Source organism: Acinonyx jubatus, chromosome D2, assembly GCF_027475565.1.
Source record: "Acinonyx jubatus isolate Ajub_Pintada_27869175 chromosome D2, VMU_Ajub_asm_v1.0, whole genome shotgun sequence".
Taxonomy (NCBI): domain Eukaryota; kingdom Metazoa; phylum Chordata; class Mammalia; order Carnivora; family Felidae; genus Acinonyx; species Acinonyx jubatus.
This window is the reverse complement of record NC_069393.1, coordinates 80,004,258-80,027,285: the sequence shown is the minus strand read 5'-3', so window position 1 is coordinate 80,027,285 and position 23,028 is coordinate 80,004,258. Positions and strand designations below refer to the sequence as shown.

Here is a 23,028-nt window from a genome sequence, read left to right as displayed (position 1 = left end):
CCTGGGAGGGAGGGGACATTTGCGGAGGGTCCCTGCCAGTCTTCCCTGTGTCCCCGAGGAGGGCAAGGGGGCTCCCCACACAACCATCTGCTGCCCATTTCAGCAGCTGCTTGGAAGCCGAGAGTTTTTACAAGCAAACCCCAGACCAGAAAACACGCCCCGCCACAGCGCTTCCGGAACGCGTCAGGTGGGCACATTGCACCCGATGAAGTCTGTCTGCCAAAGCTCGCTTGTAAGTTGGTGGTAATCACACGTGCTTTTGTCCCTGGCAGCGATCCCCGTTCTGCAGTCACTTGGTGCGAAGGGATTCGAATCTTCTCCCTTTTTCCAAAGAGGCTGCAAGGTAAGAACCGTATTGAAGCCACTGTCACTGAATGCAGTTTGCTGGTGTCGGACTGTCGTTCTAGGAAAACCCGGTTTGCCCAGATCGTCCCTGGAGTAACAGCCACAGGTCTTTTTCTTTTTCTTTTTTTAAAGTTTATTTTTATTTATTTTGAGAGAGAGAGAGAGCATGCATGCAAGTGGGGGAGGGGCAGAGAGAGAGGGAGAGAGAGAGAGAGAGAGAGGGAGAGAGAGAGAATCCCAAGCAGGCTCCATGCTGTCAGCGCAGAGCCTCAGTGCGGGGGACTCGAACTCACAAACGGTGAGATCACGAGCTGAGCTGAAGTCAAGAGTCGGACGCTTGACCGACAGCCTCCCAGACGCCCCACCTACAGCCCTTGTACACAGGCAAGTCCAAAGTCACTTGTCCACAAGGCATCTCCCGAAGGAAACAGCGACAGGACCCAGGTAAGAGGATGGTCTTTCAGGTGTTGCTTTCCCAGAGCTTAAGCACAGCAGTGTCAAGGGGCCTGGGGGGCGGTGGTCTGACCCCAGCCTTCCTCCTGCCCTTCCCAGCCCCTTCTCTACCTTCTAGACTAGAAGGGCAAGCTGCAGGCAACGTGCTCTGGGCTCATTCCTCCAAATCTTTGTCCACACTATTCCTCCTACTGGGAAAGTCATCCTAAATGTCTTCACCTACCAAACTCCTACTCACTCTTCAAAACCCCCCTCTCTTCCAGAAAGCAGGTCCTGGCCACCACTGCTAAGTTCCCACATCCTGTGTGACCTCCACATGGATGCTTCTAGTATCTGATGACAGTTCTGTCTTCAGGGATGGAAAAAGCAACTTATTGACACAGGATACTATTGATATCTGTAAAATAAAAACAAAAAAAAAATCAATTATAAGATGTATGTCCAGTATGCTCTCAAACTGGGTTAAGATAGCTAAACAGATAAAAATATATCTCAAGTCAAATGTGATCACTGTAACAATAGTATAGGTGGGGGGTTCTTGCTTTTTTTCTTTTCTTTGTGCTTTTTTAGATAGTTTCTAAAATTTTTATCCTGAACCTTGCTCTGGTTTCCAACTGCCGTTCCGACAAATTACCACAAACTGAAAGCAACACAGATTTATTATTTGGCAGTTCCATAAGTCGGAAGTGTGATATGGGTCCCAGCAGGAGAACACAAAGGCGTCCGCGAGGTTGGATTCCTTTCTGGGGGCTCTGGGGATGAACCCACTTCCAAGCTCATCCAATCTGTTGGCAGAAGTCAGTTTCTTGCGTGTGGGTTCCCTTGGGGTCCCCGCGTCCCTGCTGGCTGTCAGCTGACAGCTGACTCACTCTCCTTGACCCGTGGCCACTCCTCTGTCTTCAGATCCAGCAACGGTGAGTCGGAGCTCCGTGAAACCTCAAATCCCCCCTGCCTCTTCTCCCCTTGCATCTCTCGGACTCTTTTGCCCACCCAGAAAATTCAGGATAACCTCACTATTTCATGGTCAGCTAATTAGCAACCTTACTTCCTTCTGCAAGCTTACTTCTCTCCTTTTGTGACTGAACTTATTCACAGGCATAAACACGGGGGACCAAAATCCTGCCTCCCACAAACATTTTTTTTGAATTAATTAATTAATTTATTTATTTATTTTTAAGTGTATATTTATTTTGAGAGAGAGAGAGTGAGTGGGGAAGGGGCAGAGAGAGAGGGAGAGGGAGAGAGAACCCCAAGCAGGCTCTCTGCTGTCAGCACAGAGCCCAAGGGCTCAAACTCACAAACCACAAGATCATGACCCAAGCCGAAATCAAGAGTCAACCGACTGAGGCGCACAGGCGCCCCCCAAAAACATTTCTTTTTAACTGATGAAGAAGTCCTTGAAAAAGGAATCCTTTTAAACGAGGTGAAGGAGTATCTGCCATGTCATTTGAAAATAAATGGTAATTGATCTTGCCTACAAATGACTCACACTTCTGTGAACATCTCATTTCCTTAGAAAGCCCTGGCTTTTTGAACTCTCAACCAAAATTCCAAATCTCTTGATAAAAATTTCTTCTATCCTTTCTGTAAGAATGAGCTTCTTTCTTCCTGATTTCAAAGGTCATGCATGTCTTGCCACACAGCCATGGCTTCCCTCCCCCGCCGTGTGCCTGGCCTTTGCTGCCTGGGGCAGGGTCTGTTTCACCCTGCCATCCTAGGTGGGCATGTCACTTACCTTGGCCAATGGACAGGAGCAAGTGTGACTCAGGCGGAAGCTCGGAAAGAGTGTTGGCAGTAGGACTTGGCCTTTCCTCCTGCTCTTTGGACCCCTGAGACCATCACACGACGAGCCCCGGCTGGCCCATGGAAAATGAGCAGTGACTCCATGTAGAGATGCCCGACCCACCTCAAGCCCTGAAAACCACCAACCTGCCGATCATCAGAAATTCGAATTTGTTCACGCGAGGCCACCCTGACCCAGCCTCATTGATGGGTGACTACAGAAACATACCAAGCTGGCCTGCACCCAATGACCAGCCCGCCGGCCCGCAGAATCATGAGGAATAGCATTTCTTGTTCCTTGTTTTAGTTATTTATTTTTAAATATGTTTTTATTGCTTATTCATTTTTGAAAGAGAGAGAGCACAAGCAGGGGTGGGGCGGAGAGACAGGGGGACACAGAATCTAAAGCAGGCTCCGGGCTCTGAGCTGTCAGCACAGAGCCTGACGCGGGGCTTGAACTCACAGACCGTGAGATCATGACCTGAGCGGAAGTCGGACACTCAACCGACTGAACCACCCAGGCGCCCCTCTTGTTCCTTGTTTTAAAACAGCTACATTTTGGAGTAGTTTGGTATATAGCAAAGGCTAACTGAATATAATTTAAGAAAAAATTGAAATAGCAAAAAATTCTAATAGGGAAGCAAAAGTCACCCACGATTCCATCAACCCCAGGTAACCAGTGTGAATATTTTGGTGTATTTTCTCTCAGTTTTCATATTCAGTTAGTTACACGGCTCCAGAGAGAGAAAGAAAAAGAGGGAAATAGGACAATAATAGAAACACAAAATTTCTGGGATATGTAATTTAAGTCTTGCTTTTCCCCCCATCACTACTAGCTAGCATCATTTTGTGTCATTGGCGATTGAATAAGACATTCGTGGACTTGGAAACACCTTTCAAACACCACAGTCTCCCTCCCATCAGTCACGTATTCACGTTCCTTCATCGGTGTGTGTGCCTGTGAATCCAAGCAGCGTAAATATTCAGCCTAATTGGGTTAAAATGAACTAATCTTGGGGCGCCTGGGTGGCTCAGTTGGTTGAGTGTCCAACTTCGGCTCAGGTCATGATCCCGCGGTTTGTGGTTTCCAGCCCCGCATAGGGCTGTGTGCTGACAGCTCAGAGCCTGGATGGAGCCTGCTTCGGATTCTGTGTCTCCCTCTCTCTCTGACCCTCCCGAACTCACACTCTGTCTGTCTGTCTCTCTCAAAAATAAATAAACATTAAAAAAAAAAAAAAAAAAAAAAACTAAACTAAACCTAACTGCCCATGTGATGTTGTTCGAATTTATCTGAATAATTGACTAGGGCTTGAGCTTTGGCCAGATTTGTCACTAGACAGAGAACAGTTCTTGTGACTCTGGCCTTCCTGGGAAAGGGCTCTTTCCAGGGCTGCAGGGCCCAGCCCAGGTGGGCGAGAAAAGCTGCTGGATGAAACCCTTCTTGGATGTTTATTTCTGTTCTGGCCTAACCCCCAGCCTTACTCACTGAGGGAACACTGACCTGGGCGGGCAGATGGGGGTAGGGGCAGCCCTCCTGCCCAGAATCATCCTTGGGGGGGGACAGGGTCCTTCAGCCTGCAGGTCTCCTAGGAAGCCTTGGCTTAGATCTGAGAGGACGGGCCAGGCTGAGTACGCAGGCCGCCCCGTGGTTAGATTTGTTCACATCTGAGTCCTAGGAAGAGACATGCCTTGTGGATGTGCCCTACTCAGGCCACAGCTGGCGTCACTCTCAAGGAGTATGGTTTCAAAGCCACAAACGAATCCGTAGGAAGTCCAGTCCTTCTGGGGGCTCTAAATCATAACAGGAACTTTCACCCCGTTATTTGGAGTCCCCATTTTTGCTTCCCCCAATTCAGCTGTCCTCTGCCTCCCAAATCAGGCACCTTTGCTCCACCCTCCCAACCCCTTAGCTCCGCCCACTCCCCAGCTTTCTTACATAGGTGTTCCCCAGTGTCCCTGTCACAGGCTTCAGGTGAAGCCGTCACCTCTCTTGCTGGCCTTTCTCCCGTTCTCCTCTGCCCATTCTCTCCTCCTGTAGCACGAAGCCCAGGAGTCTGCCCGGCAGAAGTAAGCTAACCCAGCAAGCCGGAGAAACGAGGGCCAGCCATGCAGGGCCTGCTTTCCTTGGGGGAACAGGGCAGGTAAGTATGGGGAGACTCCCACCGCCGTCTTTTTTTTTTTTTTTTTTTTTTTTTTTCAGCCTGAACTGACACTACAATCCCCAGGGGACATTTGCAGACGAGGTGGCCTGACGGGTCACCTGTCGCAGCGCATGCTGCTGGGGCCGGCACAGGGCATCTGGCCCTTCTGGTGTTTTCTTGTGCGCAGCTGCAGGAAGATGGGGCTGGGGACCACACCAGGGAGGGGAGGGGGCCAGTGGAGGCCGAGGGCATTTGCTCGGATCACACACGCACAGTCTTAGGAGCCACGTGGAGGTAAAGGGCTGAGTCTTGTGCCTTCAGGGCGCAAGAGCCGCCATTGCAAATGCAGTGGAAACGCAGATAAATGCCACGATGCAGCCTCCCCCCTCCCCCCCAGGCTGGTGTGACTTGAGGGGATGCAGGTAACACGTTCTGACCTCCGCAACCTTTCTCCTGGCTCTGCTTTTGTCAGCACTCGGTCTCCGTGATGTTTTTCCCATTCTGCAGCACCCTCTGCATACAGAAACGCTCACAACCCAAGTGGCAGGGGTCAGCCCACTGGTGTAATCGTTTTGCAGAAGTTCAGCGAAAGCCAGATAGTGGCCTGGAGAAGGGCTCTGTCATTTCGTTGCTGGTGGTTACAACGATCTACACGGGGTATTCCCCCGGCAGTGGATTTTCCACCCCCCTCCGCCCGATGGCAGCCGTTACGTGCACGTGTCTGTCGGACATGACCCACGTGGCGTCTCCGCGATCATTCTCCTCGTGGCGTGCGCGTCTGGACCACGAGGTCGCTTCTGAGAATTCCTGGACTCAGAGACGGGGTCAGCGCGGGGTGGCGTTGGTGCGTCGCTAAACCTCCACGAAGAGAAGATTGCCGGTCGGTGCAAGGACTGAAGACGTGAGTGTGCGGATGCTGTTTTCTGTGTTCGTGGCAAGATGGTGGCCAGGGGGATCCACGCTGTCGAAGCTTGGGGCCAAGCATGGCAGCACCTTTCTGGCAGGTGAGCCCTGTTTCTCCGTGCCTCCCGTCCTGGTGCACGGGAGGCCTTGGAGAGGGAAAACACGTCCGATCCCTGAGACTCCTCTGAATTTCAGGCCAAATTTTCCTGTGTGTTATAGCTATGGAAAACAGGTTCACATGGCCCCAGGAGTTTAGTTGTTTATATGAAATGCGTACCAAGTCCTGCCAGGTAAATAGGCTCTTAGGTCTTTAAGAACGTTGACGGATTGGCCGATGAATCCATTCATTTCCTCATTGAATCAAACAACTGAGCAGGGACTGTGCGCCGGGCCGGGCCGACACCTCCCCGGGATGCCGAGAGGAATAAGGCGGTGCCCTGCGCTTGAGGGGTCTGGACTCTAATGACAGGTGACCCTCAGCAACCAGATGCTTCCGCGGAGACGTTAGGAGCTGCGACAGAGGGAGGAGCCAGAGGAGGGGCGCCAGTTCTGCAGAAGAACACGGGACACTTTCGAGGGGGGCTTCTAAACCAGGGTGATAACAGAATGGCAAAATACGGTGGCAGTTGTGTCACCGCGAAGAGGAAGCAGCTGGGACGTCCATGCGTTGCTGGTGGGAGGCGCGGCGGCCACGACCTCGGCACTGCTTTGCCAGGTACCTGCTAAAGGTAAATATAGGGTCACGATGTTCCCACGAGGCAGGAACCCCACTCCTGGGTGGACACCCCAGGTAGGTGTGTGCCCATGCCCGGCACGTGGCACTCACGAGAATGCTCGTTGACGGTCTACTCACAACACTTAAAAACTGGACACAACCCAAGTTTCCATTAAATAATTTGAGGTATATCCCTACGATGGAATCGTATGCAGCAAAAAAGACGAAGCTACCAAACGAACTAACAAATACACGGAACAGAACGTTATCACTTAACGTCCCAGGACGCGTAAAGGACCCTCACGTTTGTTGGAATTAGGAGCAGATCGGCTGGGGCAGAGATTTTCTTCTCAGATGCTCTGGTTCCAGAAGGCAGAGGAGCAGGAAGGGCCCAGAACTGGGCAGAGACCGCGTGGAGCTCGTCTCGCACACAGCACGGTGATGTGAATTTTCTACAGTGATGCCCGCTTTTTAAGCATGAGCACCTACTTCAGATTTTTTTCCAGGGAAGTTTTTTTATTGACTTATGAGCATTTTCAAGCACGTCGAAAAGTACAGAAAAAAATGTAATAACCACCCTAATACATCCATCAATCCAGGTAACAATTGGTAACATTTTGTTATATTTGCTATATTATTTTCCTGAGCCAGTCCTTTTTTGAAAAACCATCTTATTATAGAAAGCTTGAAAAATATTGAAAAAGGGAGAGAGAGAGTCGTATAGGGAGCTCCCATGCCTCCAACCCCCAGCCCCAGTAGTTCCGAAGACGTGGCTAATATTGTTTCTGGCCTATCGCTGCCTGTTTCCCCTCCTCCCACCCCAGAATCACTTACAAACAAATCTCAAATACTGACATCATTTCATGCACAACATACGAGTACATTTTTGCTTAAAGAAAGGACTCTTTGAAATGTAACCACAAGACCGCTATCGTACCTTCAAAAATGAACAATAACTTCTTAATATCAAATATCAAGTCGGTGTTTACAAATCAGGAGCCAAACAAAGTTCGCATACTGCATATTGCTGATTTTTTAAAAAATCTTTACAAATCCAGAAGTTTTTTTCTTGTCTGTTTTTTTTGGGTTTTTTTTTGTTTGTTTTTTTTTTGCAGTTCATTTATTGAAGTAATCAGATTGCTTCCCCTGGATATCAGTGCTTCTCACACTTTAGCATGCAAAAGAATTAACAAACATGAAGAGCTTGCTAAAATACAGATCTCTGGGCCCAGCCTCAGAGATTCCTGATTAAGTAGTTCTGGGGTAGGGCCTGAGAATTTGCATTCTCACAAGCTCCCCAGTGATGCCGATTGCCAGCCTGGGAACCCTTGCTGGATGACACTGCCCTGGTTGCCCACTGTCCAGACTTAGCTAGCTGCATCCCCAGGGTGTCTGTGAGTATTTTTCTCTGCTCATTATATTTTTAAAAAACTTTTTAATGTTTATTTATTTTTGAGAGACAGAGAGAGACAGAACATGAGTGGGGAAGGGGCAGAGAGAGAGGGAGACACAGGACCCGAAGCAGGCTCCAGGCTCTGAGCCATCAGCACAGAGCCCGATGCGGGGCTTGAATCCATGAACCATGAGATCATAACCTGAGCCAAAGTCGGACCTTAACCGACTGAGCCACCAGGCGCCATTCTGCTCATTATATTTTTTAAAATCCATGCTGGATTCGGACAAAGTACTGTGTCCTTTCATCAGGAGGCACAATGTCTGGTCATCTCAGAAACATTAGCAGCCATGATCGTTCCTAGATTTGTTATTTCACTGGGGGTTGCAAAACCAGTGACACTCTAATTGTATTGTCCCCTTTTCATTGATTACCTTGTCTACTTCTCTAGACACAAACTTCCCTTCATCAACTATTTCAACACCCAAAGGGAGAGTTCATACAGCAGTCAGGATAATCTTTGTCTTCATTAACCTATTTTCAAAATAGTGAGTTGGTTCCCTAGCGTCCTGAGCAAACAAAGAGGTGGTTTTTGTTTGTTTTTATCTATTCTAATGAATTCATGAACACAAATGTGTTTTTATGTTCAATTTACTAAGGTTTTATTATTTTTATTTTTAATTTTTTGACATTTATTTATTTGAGAGAGAGAGGTAGAGAGGCAGAAAGAGAGGGGGAGAGAGAATCCCAAGGAGGCTCCGTGCTGACAGTGAAGGTCCCGAAGTGGGGCTTGAACTCACCAACTGTGAGATCATGACCTGAGTCAAAATCAAGACTCGGCTGCTTAACCAACTGAGCCACCCAGGTGCCCCAATTATTATTATTTTTAAAGTTTATGTATTTATTTTGAGAGACTACAGGAGCACACACTCACGCACATGCACACGTTGAGGAGAGGGACAGAGAGAGAGGGAGAGAGAGGACCTTAAGCAGGCTCCACACCTAGCCCAGAACCCGATGTGGGGCTCGATCCCATGGCTGTGAGATCATAACCTGAGCCAAAACCAAGAGTCAGCCACTTAACCATCCGAGCCACCCAGGCATTCCACTAAGTTTTTATTTTTGATGTTCAAATTATTGTATCTTTGACTAATGGGGACCTGGTCAGGTTAGCTCCTGGTTCCTTTTGGCTTGACTCCAGTGGTGTTTGATAGCTTCCTTTTATGATAGGACAAGATTTTCCAGGTTCACCTCCTATAATCCTTCTCCCAGGTCTGGATTCCACCATTTCTCCAAGGAGCCCTGGTGGCATTTAATGCACGTGGCCCTTGGAGACCGTAGTCTAGGCACTGGACACGTTCTTTAGTGATTGGATGGTCATTGTTTCCAGACCTTTTCAGTGCATAAAGCTGGAAGGTATGTTTAAAAAATTTTTTTAAATCTTTATCTTTGAGCGAGAGAGAGAGCAAGCAGGGGAGGGGTAGAGAGACGGGGAGACACAGAATCCAAAACAGGCTCCAGGCTCTGCGCTGTCAGCACAGAGCCCGAGGGGCTTGAACTCAGAGACTGTGAGATCTTGACCTGAGCTGCAGTCCGACGCTTAACGGACTGAGCCACCCAGGCACCCCTGGAAGATATGTTTTTTTAAAACACAATGTATAATGAGTTTCTAAGAATACTCTGAATTAGAATTTAAGGGGCATTTCACTTGATCCCATCAATTGGAAATCTCAGAATAACAACCCTAACCCTATAGTCCATGACATGATCAGTAAAAACCCTTTGTTTTTCCTTTTTGTACATTCTTTTGTTCTTAGTCTGTGTCTAAATGAAGGGTGTGCAGTCAAGTTCATGTTTGAAGTCACGTGGAATAGTTTCTGTCTTTGTGGTCAGGCCACAAATCAGTATATAGCTAAGTTTGTTTCACTTTGCTTTCGACTTTTAAGGACTGATTTTTTTAATATTTTAATTTGTTCTATAACTGTGTAAGTATTTTCACGATTTCAAAATCAGATGTACAAACCAAAGTATATTCGGAGAAGTCTAACCTACTCCTTCTCTGTCATGATCCTTTGTCCCCTTATGTGGAATAGTTTTAAACAATTTTATGGTTTATCCTTTTGTTTACAAAACAATATAAAAATAGCATAACATTTTACACATACTCATATTTTCATATCACATCTTCCTGGATAAATGGTAACATGCTATGCACATTTTGTTCCACTTAGCCTTTGAAATCACTTTGTAATGTTAAAAATCTTTATATTAAATGGTTCCACCTTAGGAACTTGTTAAGAAAATCTACAAGGACAAAGAAACTACAATGCATTTGGTGGCACTTTTAAATGAATTTATTTAAATAACTGTGTTAATCCGAGAGTACTGATGTGTAGCTGAAAGTGTCAGTCCACACATCTGTCCAGCCTGCAATAAATACTTGGTTCAAATCTCGACAGTCAGAAACCACAGGAAGAGAACTACTATTTTCTCCCTTCTTTTCCTTTTATTTATTTAGATGTCCCTTTTTACAAAAGTCAACGTTTAAATTTTGGAATCATTTCAGACTTACAGAAAAGCTGCAGAGATAGTACAGAGTGTTCTCACGTCCTCTTTACACAGTTTTCCCTATTATAAACACCTAAAATAACACGGTACATTTGTCAAAACCAGGAAACCAACACTGGTACATCACTATCAACTAAACTCCAGCCTTTATTTGGATTTCGCTAGTTTTTTCCACTAATGTCCTTTTTCTCTTCCAGAATGTGATCCAGGACACCACATGGCATTTAATGTCTTTCCATTTTTAATTGACCTAAAAATCTATCAATGTTAAAGAGCCCTCCCATTTTTATAGGTGGTAAGGGACAGAAACCAAATGGCTCACTGGCCGCGGGATGATCACAGGATTTAACTCTAAATCTGGGTGGAATCTGCTTTTAGAAGAGGCAATCTGGTTTAGGGGAAGAAGATGCAGATGTTCGTACAGGGCAGACCTGGGTGTGGGTCCTTCTTTGGGTTTGCTGCTTAGTGGTTAGGAGGTCTGGAATGACTTATTTAGTGTCACTGGGCGTTAGTCTTTCATCTGTAAAAATGGGACACTAAAACATACCTCACAGAGTAGTAGAGAGATTTATATATAATACAGGTGAGGTGTGTGGACCACAAGAAGCGCTCAGCAAATGGTAATGGCTGTTACCATAGATGGTTGTCAGTGGACCCACAACTAGCACTTGGGGAACCACATGTTGGTCATCTGCTACCCAGACTATAATTCTCCCTCGTAGAACAGATACGTAATTTTAGTCCACCGGTTACGGCGGGGTGACAGCTCAGATATACAGCCTCCGATTCAAGTGACACTCAGCAGGCGCGTTCAGGGAGGGCATTCGCATCCAGATCTGCCATGACTCAGGTATCCGTTGCTGGCTTCTGTTTGGGCCAGGAGGCTGTCCAACAACACGCACTGACATGGCCCCGAAGGTATTTTCCCAGAACGTAAGCATCTAATAAATGATCATGTATGTATTTTCACTTCTGAAAGCACCGTTGACCCTTTTTAAAGTGCTGGCAAGCGTTTTTGTGACAGGAAGCAGAGGCTCCTGTGTGGAAGACCGCTCCGGCCTTGATTTCTGGGCTGTGTGCACGCGTGTGCCCGTGCGCCCGTTTCTTCTTCTGCAGGGATGCACGGGACTTTTGTGTCACTCTCCAAAATAGAACTCCAAAGTAGGTCGGTAAAGGAGCAGTGAAATAGGTCAGTTGCCGTAAATCGAAGCAGAAGAAGGGGGTGGGGTTCAGCTCTAGAGAGGGTGCATGTTTAGACCCTTGATGCCTGTTTCTCTTAAGGCCTGAAGGACCGCCCTTTAGGGGGTGGGAGGGTGACACTGACACTCTGTTGTCCCATTGCTTTCTTTCTCCAGGATGGCCACCTCCAGGATGGAGATCGTGGTCGCGGGTCATGGGGACCAAGCCGGCAGATTGAAGCCTGATGTCATTAGGATGCCTAACACAGGACGGGGGACAACATTCTTTCGGGGGATGATGAAGCGGGGTACTTTCTTGCCTCCGTGAAGGTGGATAAGCAGCTGGCTTTGAGTAGCAAAACCACACTATTGGTAATGCTTCTGGTATTCCCATGCAGTGCAGTTGGTCATGGGATCCGGTTCCACATCACCCCCACCCAGAGTGAGGCTGCCATTCCCCCTGTGCTGCTGGAAATGTGCCTAGAAGGATTAGGCTGCGGCAATGGCTTTTCCCTGACTTTAACGGTCCCCTCTTCAATGATACATTGCTTCCTCATCACTGTGGGTCATTTTTCCATATGGCACACAAGACTGTCTGCATCCTGCCCCCAAGACAGACAGCATTTTCCTGAAGGTGCCGGGGTTTGATTTCCCACCCAATACTAGATGTTGTAAGGTTTCTTGGCACTCTACCAGGTAGAAGGGGCTCTCTAATGGATTATAATGAAGAAAAACAAAAAACAAACACATCAACTTTGATTTTGTGACCACGGCCCTTCCATGTGACTTTCTGAGTTATTACCAACACACATTTCTGGTTTCGAATTATTCTGACTCATGCTGTTATTTATTTTTTCCATTGTTGGCAATAGCTCTACATAACCACAGTCTTTATCCATTGTCTGATTACTAGCACAAAACAGTTTGAGGTTGTTTGGAGTTTTGAAACGGTTTGATTTTCTCTTACATTTAAAAACAGCACCGGAAGTAACAGACTGAGTTAAAAGTGGAAGATTTGAGAAAATAAAACATGTCCTGATACAGACTGCTAGCACTGTGGAAATCAGTCCTAACTTGATTTGCAATGGTAATGGGCCTTAACTGGACTAATTACAGAGGTTATTGGGGGAATGGCTTGGGAAAGAAGTGAAATATTGCCTACTTATCTTCTTGGACCTCAGCAATAAATATGCTTACATGGAATCACTATCCTTGAGCCTGGCCTGGCAGGCTGTATGGGGAGCAAAGGTCTTAAAGACCCAAGTGGGAACACAGTCACGCATTGGTTCATTCATCCACTGAACCAGAAATTGCTGGGCCTTCTTTTTTTTTTTTTTTTTTTTGCCAGGCCCTGGGCGAGGCATGGGCATATCAGATATAACAGTAACAGGTCAAGGGGCCCTACCTCTGAGGGGCTCCCCATCCAGTAAGGCAGGCAGGCTCGCATAACAATAATTATGGTACAAAGTGGTAAGCCTGATGTCAGCAGTGGAGACACAGAAAGAGAGTTAAGTCTCCATTTTGCTTGGAGTAGTAGAAAAAAAACAGTGCGGAGGAAATGGCGCCACTCTGGGCTTTGAAGGGCGGATCAGAAAGGAGGAGAAGGACATTCAGACATTAAGAGAAGCATGGACAGCCATGAAATGTTAAACACAATGAAAATGTCCAGTGGTCCCACGTGGCTAAAGGATGGGGCCGGGGAGGGGGTGGGGGGAGGAGAGAGATGAGGTTGGGAACTCTGGCGGTTCTCAAATCCCAAATGGCCTTGAGTATCCCGCGAAGGAGATTTGATGTGTTACTAAAGGCCATGAGGACTCAGCGAAGTTTTGTCTGATTTTCATTTTAAAGGTGCTTTTGCAACAGCAGGAGCTGGAATGAGAGCAAATCAAGCTCGAGGGGCCTGAGACTGTCATCCAGGGGAGGCACTGTGGTTACCCGGCCCTGGGGTCATCCAGGGGAAGCACTGTGAGCCTCATCAGAGGTAAGCGCCATGGTTACCTGGCCCTGGGGTCATCCAGGGGAGGCGCCATGGTTATCTGGCCCTGGGGCTGGGGTGGGGGGGGGGGGGTGGTGACGGACTCAGGAGCGATTCCTGGGGCTGAGTGGATGGGACTTTATGACTAATTGGAAGGGTGTGGTTGAGGGAGAGAGGAAGAAAGAAAGGGTTCGGCAGAGAGGAAATGAGATGGAGTATCCTTGGAGTCTGACACACCCGGCTTCCTATCCCAGCTGCACTGCTTTTAAATCTGACCAAGTCACTCCTCAGAGCCTCCCTCTCCTCCTTCAAAAGAAGGGTAATGAATAGGACTCTGAGGTCGATGAGATCCTGGGGGCCAGGGGGCAGAGCAGACAGATGCAGGACAGAGGCTGTCCATTACGACTATGTTAGGTAGGCTCAGAGCCATTCTGTCACACAGGTGGGGCAGGAGAGTGGGGGCTGTTATCTGTGTCCCTCGCCTCCAGCACAGGACACCGAAGGAGCTCTGGGGATGTTTGCTTAACTACTTTTTATTCTTCAGCTCAGCCTAGGACAAAGACAGCTGAATACCCCCTCGGGAATATTGCCTAAGAATATTAGGCGATATTCCTACTCAGGGAAAGGAACCCTGGCAGTGTTTATACGGGGAGGCCGGGGCGCACTTTCTCACTGATACGGACCTAAGTTGGCAGGCTTGGGGCAGTGGGGCTGGCTGCTCCTGGACCAGGACACGGTGGTAATGACAAATGTCAAGTGCTGGGTAACTGCTACAAAATTAAAGCTCCATCAGATCCTAGACCAGAGCTCAGTGCGGGAGGAAGAACAATGGACCTAAGGCCCTAGAACTCTGAGTTGGCTTTTCTGCATGAGTCCGGTGAGGAGTAGTTAATGGGAGAAAGGCCCGCATAGAAGGAGGCCCATCAAAGAAGCATAGAAAACTGAGATCCAGGGCGCCGGCCGAAGTAGATACAGTGAAAAGGAGGGCTGCATTGCCACAGTTAAGGGATGCCGTGGATGCGATGCAGGGCCGGCCTCACCCACATCAGAGCAGCCGGCCTCCCCGGTGCTGCCCAGAATAGTTCCTCACCCCCAAAGTAGAAAATAGTCCGGCTCCGAAGAGGAGAGACCCCACCACCGATAAAGCCGACACAATAAAGCAGCCTCCGCTCCCCGTGGCCTCGTGCAGACCCGTCTTGGAGCTCCGTGGCCACATTTTGCCTCCACAGTTTAAGAGAAATCAGGAAACTGGAGAGGCTCCAAAGCAGAGCAAAAAACATGATTAAAGAGAGCAAGGATAGGACCCATGGGGCGAGTTAAAGAAATTGGGGTTGATTTGCCTAAAACAGTAAAGACGAAAGGGGGACTGTATTCCAATACATAGAGGGGGGCCGGTGCCCAGTTATTTTCCAATTTCAAGAGCACAGACTAAGAGGCAAACGGCCTAATTTGCCACAAGAGAGATTAGGTAAAGGAGGAGTTTCAGAAACATGTGCACGTCTTGGAATGGCCTTCCCTGGGGTTATTGTAAAATAGGGCCGGCCCCTCCCTGGGAGGAAGCCTACTGGGGACTAGGCCAGACTGATTATGGAGGGCCTGGCTTGTCTCCAGAGGCCCCACCAATCCCAGCTCGCCTGGCTTCTGGGAACCCATGCATCTTTCCAGAGCAGAAACCTGAGGAGGGAGTGGCCCGCCTTGACGGGTGGGAGCCTTTTGTGCTTCTCCTGATGGGTCCCTCCATCCAAGAGCAAGCATGACCTTTTCATCTCATTTTCTCTTTGATGTGTTCAAGACACGTCGACAGCAAACGCCTGCAGGTTCCTAGGCAGCTGGTAAAAAATGTATCACAACTTCCGGAAAGTGGCTGTTTAGATCAGATCACTGCCATCTGATTCGCAAATACTCCGAGCAGCTGGTGAAACTCCATACCCCTGGATGGCATGCTCTGCTGGTCATGGCTGTCCTGGTGGGTATACCGTCCGTCACTGTGGCTTCAATCACATGTTCAACCGTCCTTCATAGAAGGAACTGAGTCAAGCTGTAGAACCAAGCTTGTGCGCTCGCCTCCCCCTCCTGCACCCTCTCGCCACATAAAAGGCGTGTCAATCTACAGATGGGATGACGGTACAATTTGTTCACAAACCGGGTCGCCTGTGACAGTAAATGGAAGGTACTTCGACAGTCATGCTGCTATTTAGCTGAGGCCTAGGGCCATCTGTCTGTAACTTGTACTCAAAGCTCAAACAAGGGAGGTGCCCTTCATAGTGAAATCCTTTCTAGTAGAAATGGAATGTTTGCTTTGTGAAACGCCGATTAACTATTACTGCTCAGCAAATCACCCTCCCCCCCCCCGCCCCCCTCCCCAATAAGTGGCTCAAAACAATAAACGTCCATTATCTCGTGCAGTGTCTGTGCCTGAGGGTGGCTGGGCCGTGGGGTCCTTCAGATACTGCCCTGGGCCTGCCATCATTGAAAAATTTGACTGGGCTGGAAGATGGCTTCCATGAAGGCTCATTCACGTGGCTGATGACAGGAGACCTCCCTTTCCTATCTCAGTTCTTCCCCGTTGGACTGCTGGAAAGTCTTCGTGACAGCTGGTTTTCTTCGGAGTGAGCGACCTGAGTCACTCCAGCCTTTCATGCTATAGTCTCAGTCCTGCACGGGCACTTGGGCCATATTTTATTCATTAGAACGAATCTCCAAGCCCAGCCCACACGAAAAGAGAAGGGGATTAAGCTTTATTTCTTGAATGAAGGAGGACCTTCAAATATTTGGTCATTCTCGTGAGTTTGTGTTTATTTTTGAGATTCTCTGTTTACCTTTTCTTGAGTGCCGTCTTTTTATTCACCCTGGCCCAGTGACAGTGGGAAGGGACAGCGGTGGGGGTGGAGGGGGATGTCTCAGCAGCTGGCATTCTGGCCATGGGGTGGCTCTCTGTTCCTCCTGGATATTGTCAGTCACTTGGGGTACTTAAAATGGTCTCTCTTGAGTAATGAGGAATGAGTTCGCCGTCACAGTAGGTATACAAGGAAGTCGTGGATGGTCGGTTGGGCACTGCAGTTGAGTGTAGATGGGGGTGGAGGGAGCTGGTCCAAATGACCTTCCATGTCCCTTCTGACCCGGAGCCCTCTCGAGTCCCTGATTCCCCCCCCCCCCCCCCGCCCCTCCACCAAAGCATTCTTTGTTCAGTGCTCTTGAGTGAGAACTGGAGCAGCCTCTTGAGGTGGGGCATGGGTTCTGGAAGCAAGACCTATGAAAAGCAAACAGACTCCACGTTATCGCAGACAGAGAGTCATGAGTTTCAAGCCCCCGCCACGAGATGGAATTAAAAAGGTTTCCAAGAATCTTAATCGTGGGGTGACTGTGTTTGTTTACTTTTGCAGCAAGCCTGGGGAGCTGTGCTTGGATAGATAAAAGCTGCTCTGTAAGCCTGTGTCTGAAGCTCCATCAACAGGTCGAGCTGCGAGGAGGCTGACCCTTCACAGAAGTCAGAGTGGCGACCTGTAAAATCCTGGCTTAGGAAAATCTGCCTCCATTTCTCATCGGCTTTACTCAGAGCGGTTTGAACTAAATGTGAGCTTGGGTAAGGAATAAGTGCCCTGTTCATGAATGCCCAGGCTGTTAAACAAAAATAGCACACAGGAAACGGTATTGCAAAGGTCAGTTCTTCTGGAAAGGAAGGGACAAGAAACCATCTATCTGAAATTTTAATGAGCAGATCCTGGCCTCTGACCCCGTACCCTGACCTAACAATCCAATACTGGATGCCACGTCGGTTTCCATTTCCTGTGAACGAGGAGGCAGAGTTCCCATCCAAAGGCCAACCATCTGCCGGACGTAAGATTCTGTCTGCCTAGCTGGCTGTTATGGATGGGCACGGAGTCTTTATGGATAGAGTGTCAGTCCAGACTCCTTGCTTCACAGACATGGGAAATTAAATGGTTAAGAAACCAGGGCTGTGGCTAGGATTTTCCTTCCTGTCTTTCTCCCCCCCCCCCACCCCCTACCCCCCCGCATTGGCTGTTTTCTTTCATTCAGTCAAAAACAAAGCAAAGACAGTCTTGGGGGTACATTTAGCCCTTTGGAAAGAGTTTTGCAACTTCCAGGTTAAAACACACACACACACACACAGGATTTCTACAGTCAAGAGTAACAGCTGAATATAAAAGAACAAAAAAGAAATGAATCATGAGAAGAGAAAAAAGCCCCTAGCCCAGTGCGGAGCACAGATGAGGTCCGTTATAAATAAAAAATTTGCCCAGTCAGAAAGATTCGAGAGGCCAGCAGCTGGACTCATCCTAAAACTAGGCTGTCCCACTGACTTCAAAGGAATCAATTTTTATTTCTCTTACACAGCGTTTTCTGAAAGTTCTGGGAACTCAGAACCACTTGAGTACTTGAGAAAACTTCCCAGACCTTCCAAATAACAATGTCCAGTGCAAATACCAGGGGACTTGAAATCTTAACAAACACCAGGAATCCCATGGGTGAGGGAAGCACTGTTATTAGCTTATTTAGTGCTCACTATCACCTGGGAGATTTGTACTTTACTTTCACTTAACAGATGCTGAACCCAAAGCTTAGGAGTCAGAGTTAAAGCCACAGGCTGTATTCGCCAACAGGTCTGGTGTGGGCTCTGACCCACCTCTTGCCCTGTGACCATGCGGAAGTCACTTAACTTTTATACACGACAGTTTCCTCCTCCATAGATTCGGGACTTTAAATTGAATGGCCGCATTACGTTCGCACAATACTGTGATCACATCAAGTGCATCTGTAAATAACGTCGTAGTTCACAAACAGCCCAGTGATGATTAAAATAGGTTAAGTAACCAATCAACACTGTTCAATAGTCCCGAGTCATCCGTTTGTCCTACCAGTCAGAAAAGTCTTTGAAGGCAAAAGGCATTTCTCACTAGTTTGGCTTCCCAGGTCCCTAACACAGCATTGCCAATTGCGTTTTGAGCGAATGAATGAACAGAGAGGTTCTGCAGAGGGATAAGCAGTAAACGGAGCTGGATTTAAACTGGGGCTTCCACAGGGGCCTTGTTTCCAGGTGGAGCGATGAGCCATTCCTGGGGGCAGAGAAGGGGCCCTTGCCGCTCCCTTTCAGTTTTTTTAAAAAAGGCCTGTACTTTGTTGAGAGGGTTGACCTGGTTCTGGAGAACACTGCGAGACTCCCTTCACCCTCTTTTCCTCGTAGCAAAAGAGGGTCAAGGGAGTTTCCTCTAACATGAGCCACAGGCCTCTTGGAACGGGGACACTGTCAGGCATTGGTGGGGAGTTACAGGACAGAATTCTCCTAGCGGTGGCAACCATGCTTGCTACACCGGCTCCTTCAGCGAGTGTAGCTCACTGCAGGTGGATCCCCACCCTCTCTGAGAGGGCAACACGCCGGGTCACCAAAAGGGGCATCAAGGCTCTGTGCGTCTCTCTGGCGGAAGGGGTGAGGCCGCCAAGAACCAGGACCCGAGGTAAGGCCGTCCATTGACTTCACCGGTGTTTGGCACGCGGGCCCCAGGCGCTCTCCTGCGGCCCAGAGAGTCTCGTGCCAAAGGCGTGGAAGGGCGCCGGGGAATCTGCATTTCTAAGAGACAAACCCAGAGGCTTCTCACGCCCAGGAAAGTTTGGGAGACGACACAGTGCCCCCTTTTCTGGGTCCATGCCGTAGGAAAAGACACGGGAGCCAACCTCTATCAACGTAAAACCTAAAGCATACACCCAAAGCGTAATAATGTTTGCCCAGACGTGGCGCGCCCGCGAGTCCGAGATGATTTTCCCAGGCACGAGGTGTCCGCGTGGGGGTCTAGGGGACAGGCCCGGGGGACGCCCGTCCGGGCGCGGGACAGACAACCTTTCAGACCTGCTACCGGCGGTCCGCGGGTTCCCGGAGAGCCGGGAAGCGAGCGGCGGAGTCATCATTTCCAGCCTCAGACTGGAAAGCTGGACCGTGCAGCCGCGTGTGCTCTTGGCAGCCGGGCGCCCGGGGCCCCGCGGCCACATCATCCCGGGGCGGGGACGTGTGCGCTCCGGGCGTCCGCGCCGCCACCGAGCCACGTCTGTGCCGCCGGGGCGCGCGGCCCGCGAGGCGCCGGGCCCCGAGCCGCCCCCGGGGGTGGGCGAGCGCGGGCTCTGGGCGGGACCCCGGCGTGGGATGGGGGGGGTGGGGGGGGGCGCTGAGCGGTCTCTAGGACCCGCGGGACGCCGCCGGCGGGCGGGGGTGCGGGGGAGACGATAATTTGTTCCGAGGTAATGAGAACGGTGACTGTTGGCCGCGGGTCCATTTCACAGGCCGGCCTCCTCTCCCTAACGACCTTCCTCGTCCCCGGGCCAACTCGGACAGTTTGCTCACTCACTGCAACGGTCAAGGCTGGCTCGTGCCAGCGCAGCGCGCGCGCGCGCACACACGCACACACCGAGGGTGGGGGGGGCAAAACTTTCAGAAAAAAAAAAAAAAAAAAAAAAAAAAATGAAAGCCTAGACCGGCTCCTCGGCGGCGCGGGCGCTGCGCGAGGGCTCCGGCGCTGACTCCCGGCGGCAGGAAGTCCCTCGGGTCGCGCCGCCCGGGTCCCCGCTCGGTGCCCGCGTGGGATGGTGCAGCGCTCGCCGCCGGGCCCCGAGAGCTGCTGCACCGAAGGCCGGCGACCATGGCAGCGCGCCTGCCGCCCGCGCCCCCCGCCCGCGCCCTCCTGCTCGCCCTGGCCGGGGCTCTGCTGGCGCCCCCCGCGGCCCGAGGTAAGTCGCCGAGCCCGGGCGGCCCCCTGCCGGGCCCCGGCCCTCCGCTCCCGCCCTCCGCTCCCCTCCGCGGGCTGGGGATCGCCCCCGCCCCCGGAGGGTACCTCGCGCGGCACCGGGGTTCGGGGTGGGAGGGGGGGACGCCTGGCGGCCGGGCGGCGCGCGGGGGCGCTTGTGCAGAGCCCCGGGGCTCCGGCTCCCGGCGCGGAGGGGACCCCACCCCCCCGCGCCGCCCGAGGTGCCAATTCCCGGGAGGTTGGGGGGGGGGGGGTGGAGAGGGAGCACTTGGCTCGGGGCCCGGAAGACGCCAGCGCGTAGCCCGGACAGCACAGCCTCGGGGCCGCTGCCCGCTCCCCTCCCTCCCCTTTCGGGTGTCATTTGCCAAGGTGTGGGTCTTGACAGTTACACGTGTCGCTGGGGATGATGTGCATGCGTCGCGTCCTCTTACGGACCCTCTTCCTTTACCGAATCCACTCCCCACCCTCCCCAGGTTCTGGGTCAACCCTCCGTGAAGTTTCCTTTCCAGCCCTGCCCCCCCTAAACTTGGGGGGGTTGTTCCTTTCCAGCCCTGCCCCCCTAAACTTGGAGGGTGCGCAGTAACCACACAGGTGAGCCATTCCCTTCTCCGCAGGTGTGCTGCGTGCCACAGCGTTCTTTTTTTTTTTTTTTTTAATTGCCTCTTCACCTACTTCTGTGGTTTCCTTTCCTTCTTTTTTATTCCGGATCGCTCCCTTAGTTGGCGGCGGCGGCCAAACTTCAGCAGAATGTTTCCTCCTCCCGCCATTCCGTGACTTTCTGGGCTGTAAATAATCCTTCAATCAACCTGTGTAAAGTGACAACTCACTTCGAAGTTAAACCGAGACGTAGGCATTATGGCTGTTTCATAGGCCTGCGTGTCCTCGAGTCGCATCCCCTTAACGCGGGGCACCTGTGAGTCCTTTGTTTTTGCCTAATGAGGGCTCACCCAGCAGGTGCCTTGTTACAAATTCGGAAGCTTCCCCTGGACGCCGCCACCGCGGTCTTTCTGCCGCTAGAGGCGCTGTCGGCCTACCAATGAAAGACTTGCCTTGGCCTCCAACTCTCAGTGTCTATGGTTCTCTACTGTAACAGGCATTTATTTTTCAACAACTGGCCTCAATCATGAGCCGTTACCACTTTATGGTACGTTTTATTTTGCAGCTGCCACTGCTATCCTCCACCCCCACCACGTCTACTGTAATGTGGCTAAAACCCAGCTCTCGTTAAAATCCACACGGCAATGAAGACCAGTCTGGGAAGTAATGATTAAATCGAAGGATTGCACAAAGCAGTGTGGAAGCCAAGGCAGAATTCTGCCGACTGTTGAAGGAGCTCTATGACCTGCAGATCAAAATCATGGTAGTCAAAAGCGTTTTTGAAAGACTTTTGTACAAATTGGTCCCTTTGAATGTTTATTGGGAAAGAACTTTTTAAAACTCCTACAGAATCTCAAAGTGTGCCCGAGGTGGTCTTTAACTTGCATATGCTCTATACGCATAGACAGAAATCCACTGAGCGTGGATAATATTACATTTTTTAGAAGACAATGTTTACTAAATCAAATAACAATGGGAAATTATTTAGTGAAATGGGGGACTTTTATTATTTTCTGACGGCCGGCTTGTTAGAGACAAATATGGGATTTTTCCTTGGGATAGAGATGCCTCAGATAGAAAACCAGTTAGACCTAAACATTTTGAATGGGTTATATGTTGTGAGATCCCAGGGTTCACTGCTTGTTTATCTTTGGATTCTCAGTATCAATTCTTAAATCAATCAGTGCCCCAAATCATAGCACTGAGGTTGCTTAAAAATCCAAGCATGTAATAAAACATTCATTTGCGTTGGCAAGAGAAAAGGAGAAATTACTGCTTGTTGAAGGCAGAGTATATCCTGGGGGTTGTCTCCCTGTGTGTGGACCCCATGCCCCAGAAGAGTTGCCTGTTGGGTGCTCTTTAGTGGCATCTTAGCCCCCAACGCGTCCAACACAGAACCCTAGACCCCAGACCCCCAACTCCTGAATCCACTCGTCCCCCACTCTTCCAGACTCAGTGATAACACCTTCTGCCTTTTCCAGATGTCTCACACTAACACATAGAAAGCCATCCCTCTCTCCCTAAAACCCACCGACCTCCAACATGTATTTCCATCTACCCTCTGCCCTCACTTTCTAGGTGTGCTTTCCGCAACCCAGCCCTCCTTTTCTTCTTCTCTGTCTTCTGCAGGAGCCACTTATCCCTGCTAGAGTAGCCTCCTGACGGGTCTGCTGGCTCTCCTTCCTGCCCCTGCACAGTGTATTCTTCCCAGTGCTACAGCCAAAGTCATCATTTTCAATCATGAGTTGGATCATGCTGGTTTCCTGTTTAAAACTCTCCAGTGGCTTTCTACAGCTCTTAGGAAAGAAAATTCAAACCTCTGGATAACCTAATCCCTGTTTTCCTCTATGATATCCTTTCTTACCATACCCCCATTCCCCCCTTACTCATTCTACTCCAGCCACACTGGCATCCCTTCTTTCCAACTTTCCAGTATAGTGTTGCCATAATTTTTTTTAAAAAACGAAATTCAGTGTTTGCACTCTGAAGGTTTTGCAAATACTGTTCACAGTTGAGCCACGCCGTGTCCTATGACTGCATTTCATACCTCTTGCAACTTTTTGTTTTTCCTAGAGTTAATCATTGCTTTTTTGAAAAAAAAAAAAAAAACAAACAACCTGTTCTTTTGCTTTATTTCTGGTGTACCAATCTCTACCTCCCAAACTTTCTGGAAGAACTATTAAATTTCTTGCAACAAGATGGTACAGGTACCCTATGCATTATTTA

General features: G+C 49.7%; 1 protein-coding gene and 1 long non-coding RNA gene across 4 annotated transcripts in view; both read left to right on the top strand.

Moving 5' to 3' along the window:
- The first annotated feature begins 1,305 nt into the window (after positions 1-1,305).
- Positions 1,306-17,573, top strand: LOC106987539 (uncharacterized). 2 transcript variants are annotated; one of them, XR_001432217.3, is made up of 7 exons: positions 1,306-1,712; positions 4,619-4,721; positions 5,194-6,938; positions 11,656-11,808; positions 13,327-13,459; positions 15,246-15,419; positions 16,837-17,573. It is a non-coding gene; the product is annotated as an uncharacterized LOC106987539 (long non-coding RNA). The 2 variants fall into 2 exon arrangements; XR_008292287.1 differs by lacking the exon at positions 5,194-6,938 and having other exon boundaries at positions 1,312-1,712; positions 16,837-17,565.
- A 1,172-nt stretch (positions 17,574-18,745) lies between these two features.
- Positions 18,746-23,028, top strand: part of ADAM12 (ADAM metallopeptidase domain 12) — a 341,670-nt gene continuing 337,387 nt past the window's right edge. The window contains exon 1 of one of the 2 annotated variants that reach the window (XM_053207586.1): positions 18,746-18,927. In XM_053207586.1, the coding sequence (XP_053063561.1) occupies positions 18,771-18,927 (157 nt within the window). In that variant the 5' untranslated portion in view covers positions 18,746-18,770. Of the gene's footprint in view, positions 18,928-19,691; positions 20,189-23,028 lie in introns of those variants that run through there. The other variant, XM_027063359.2, reaches the window with a different exon arrangement.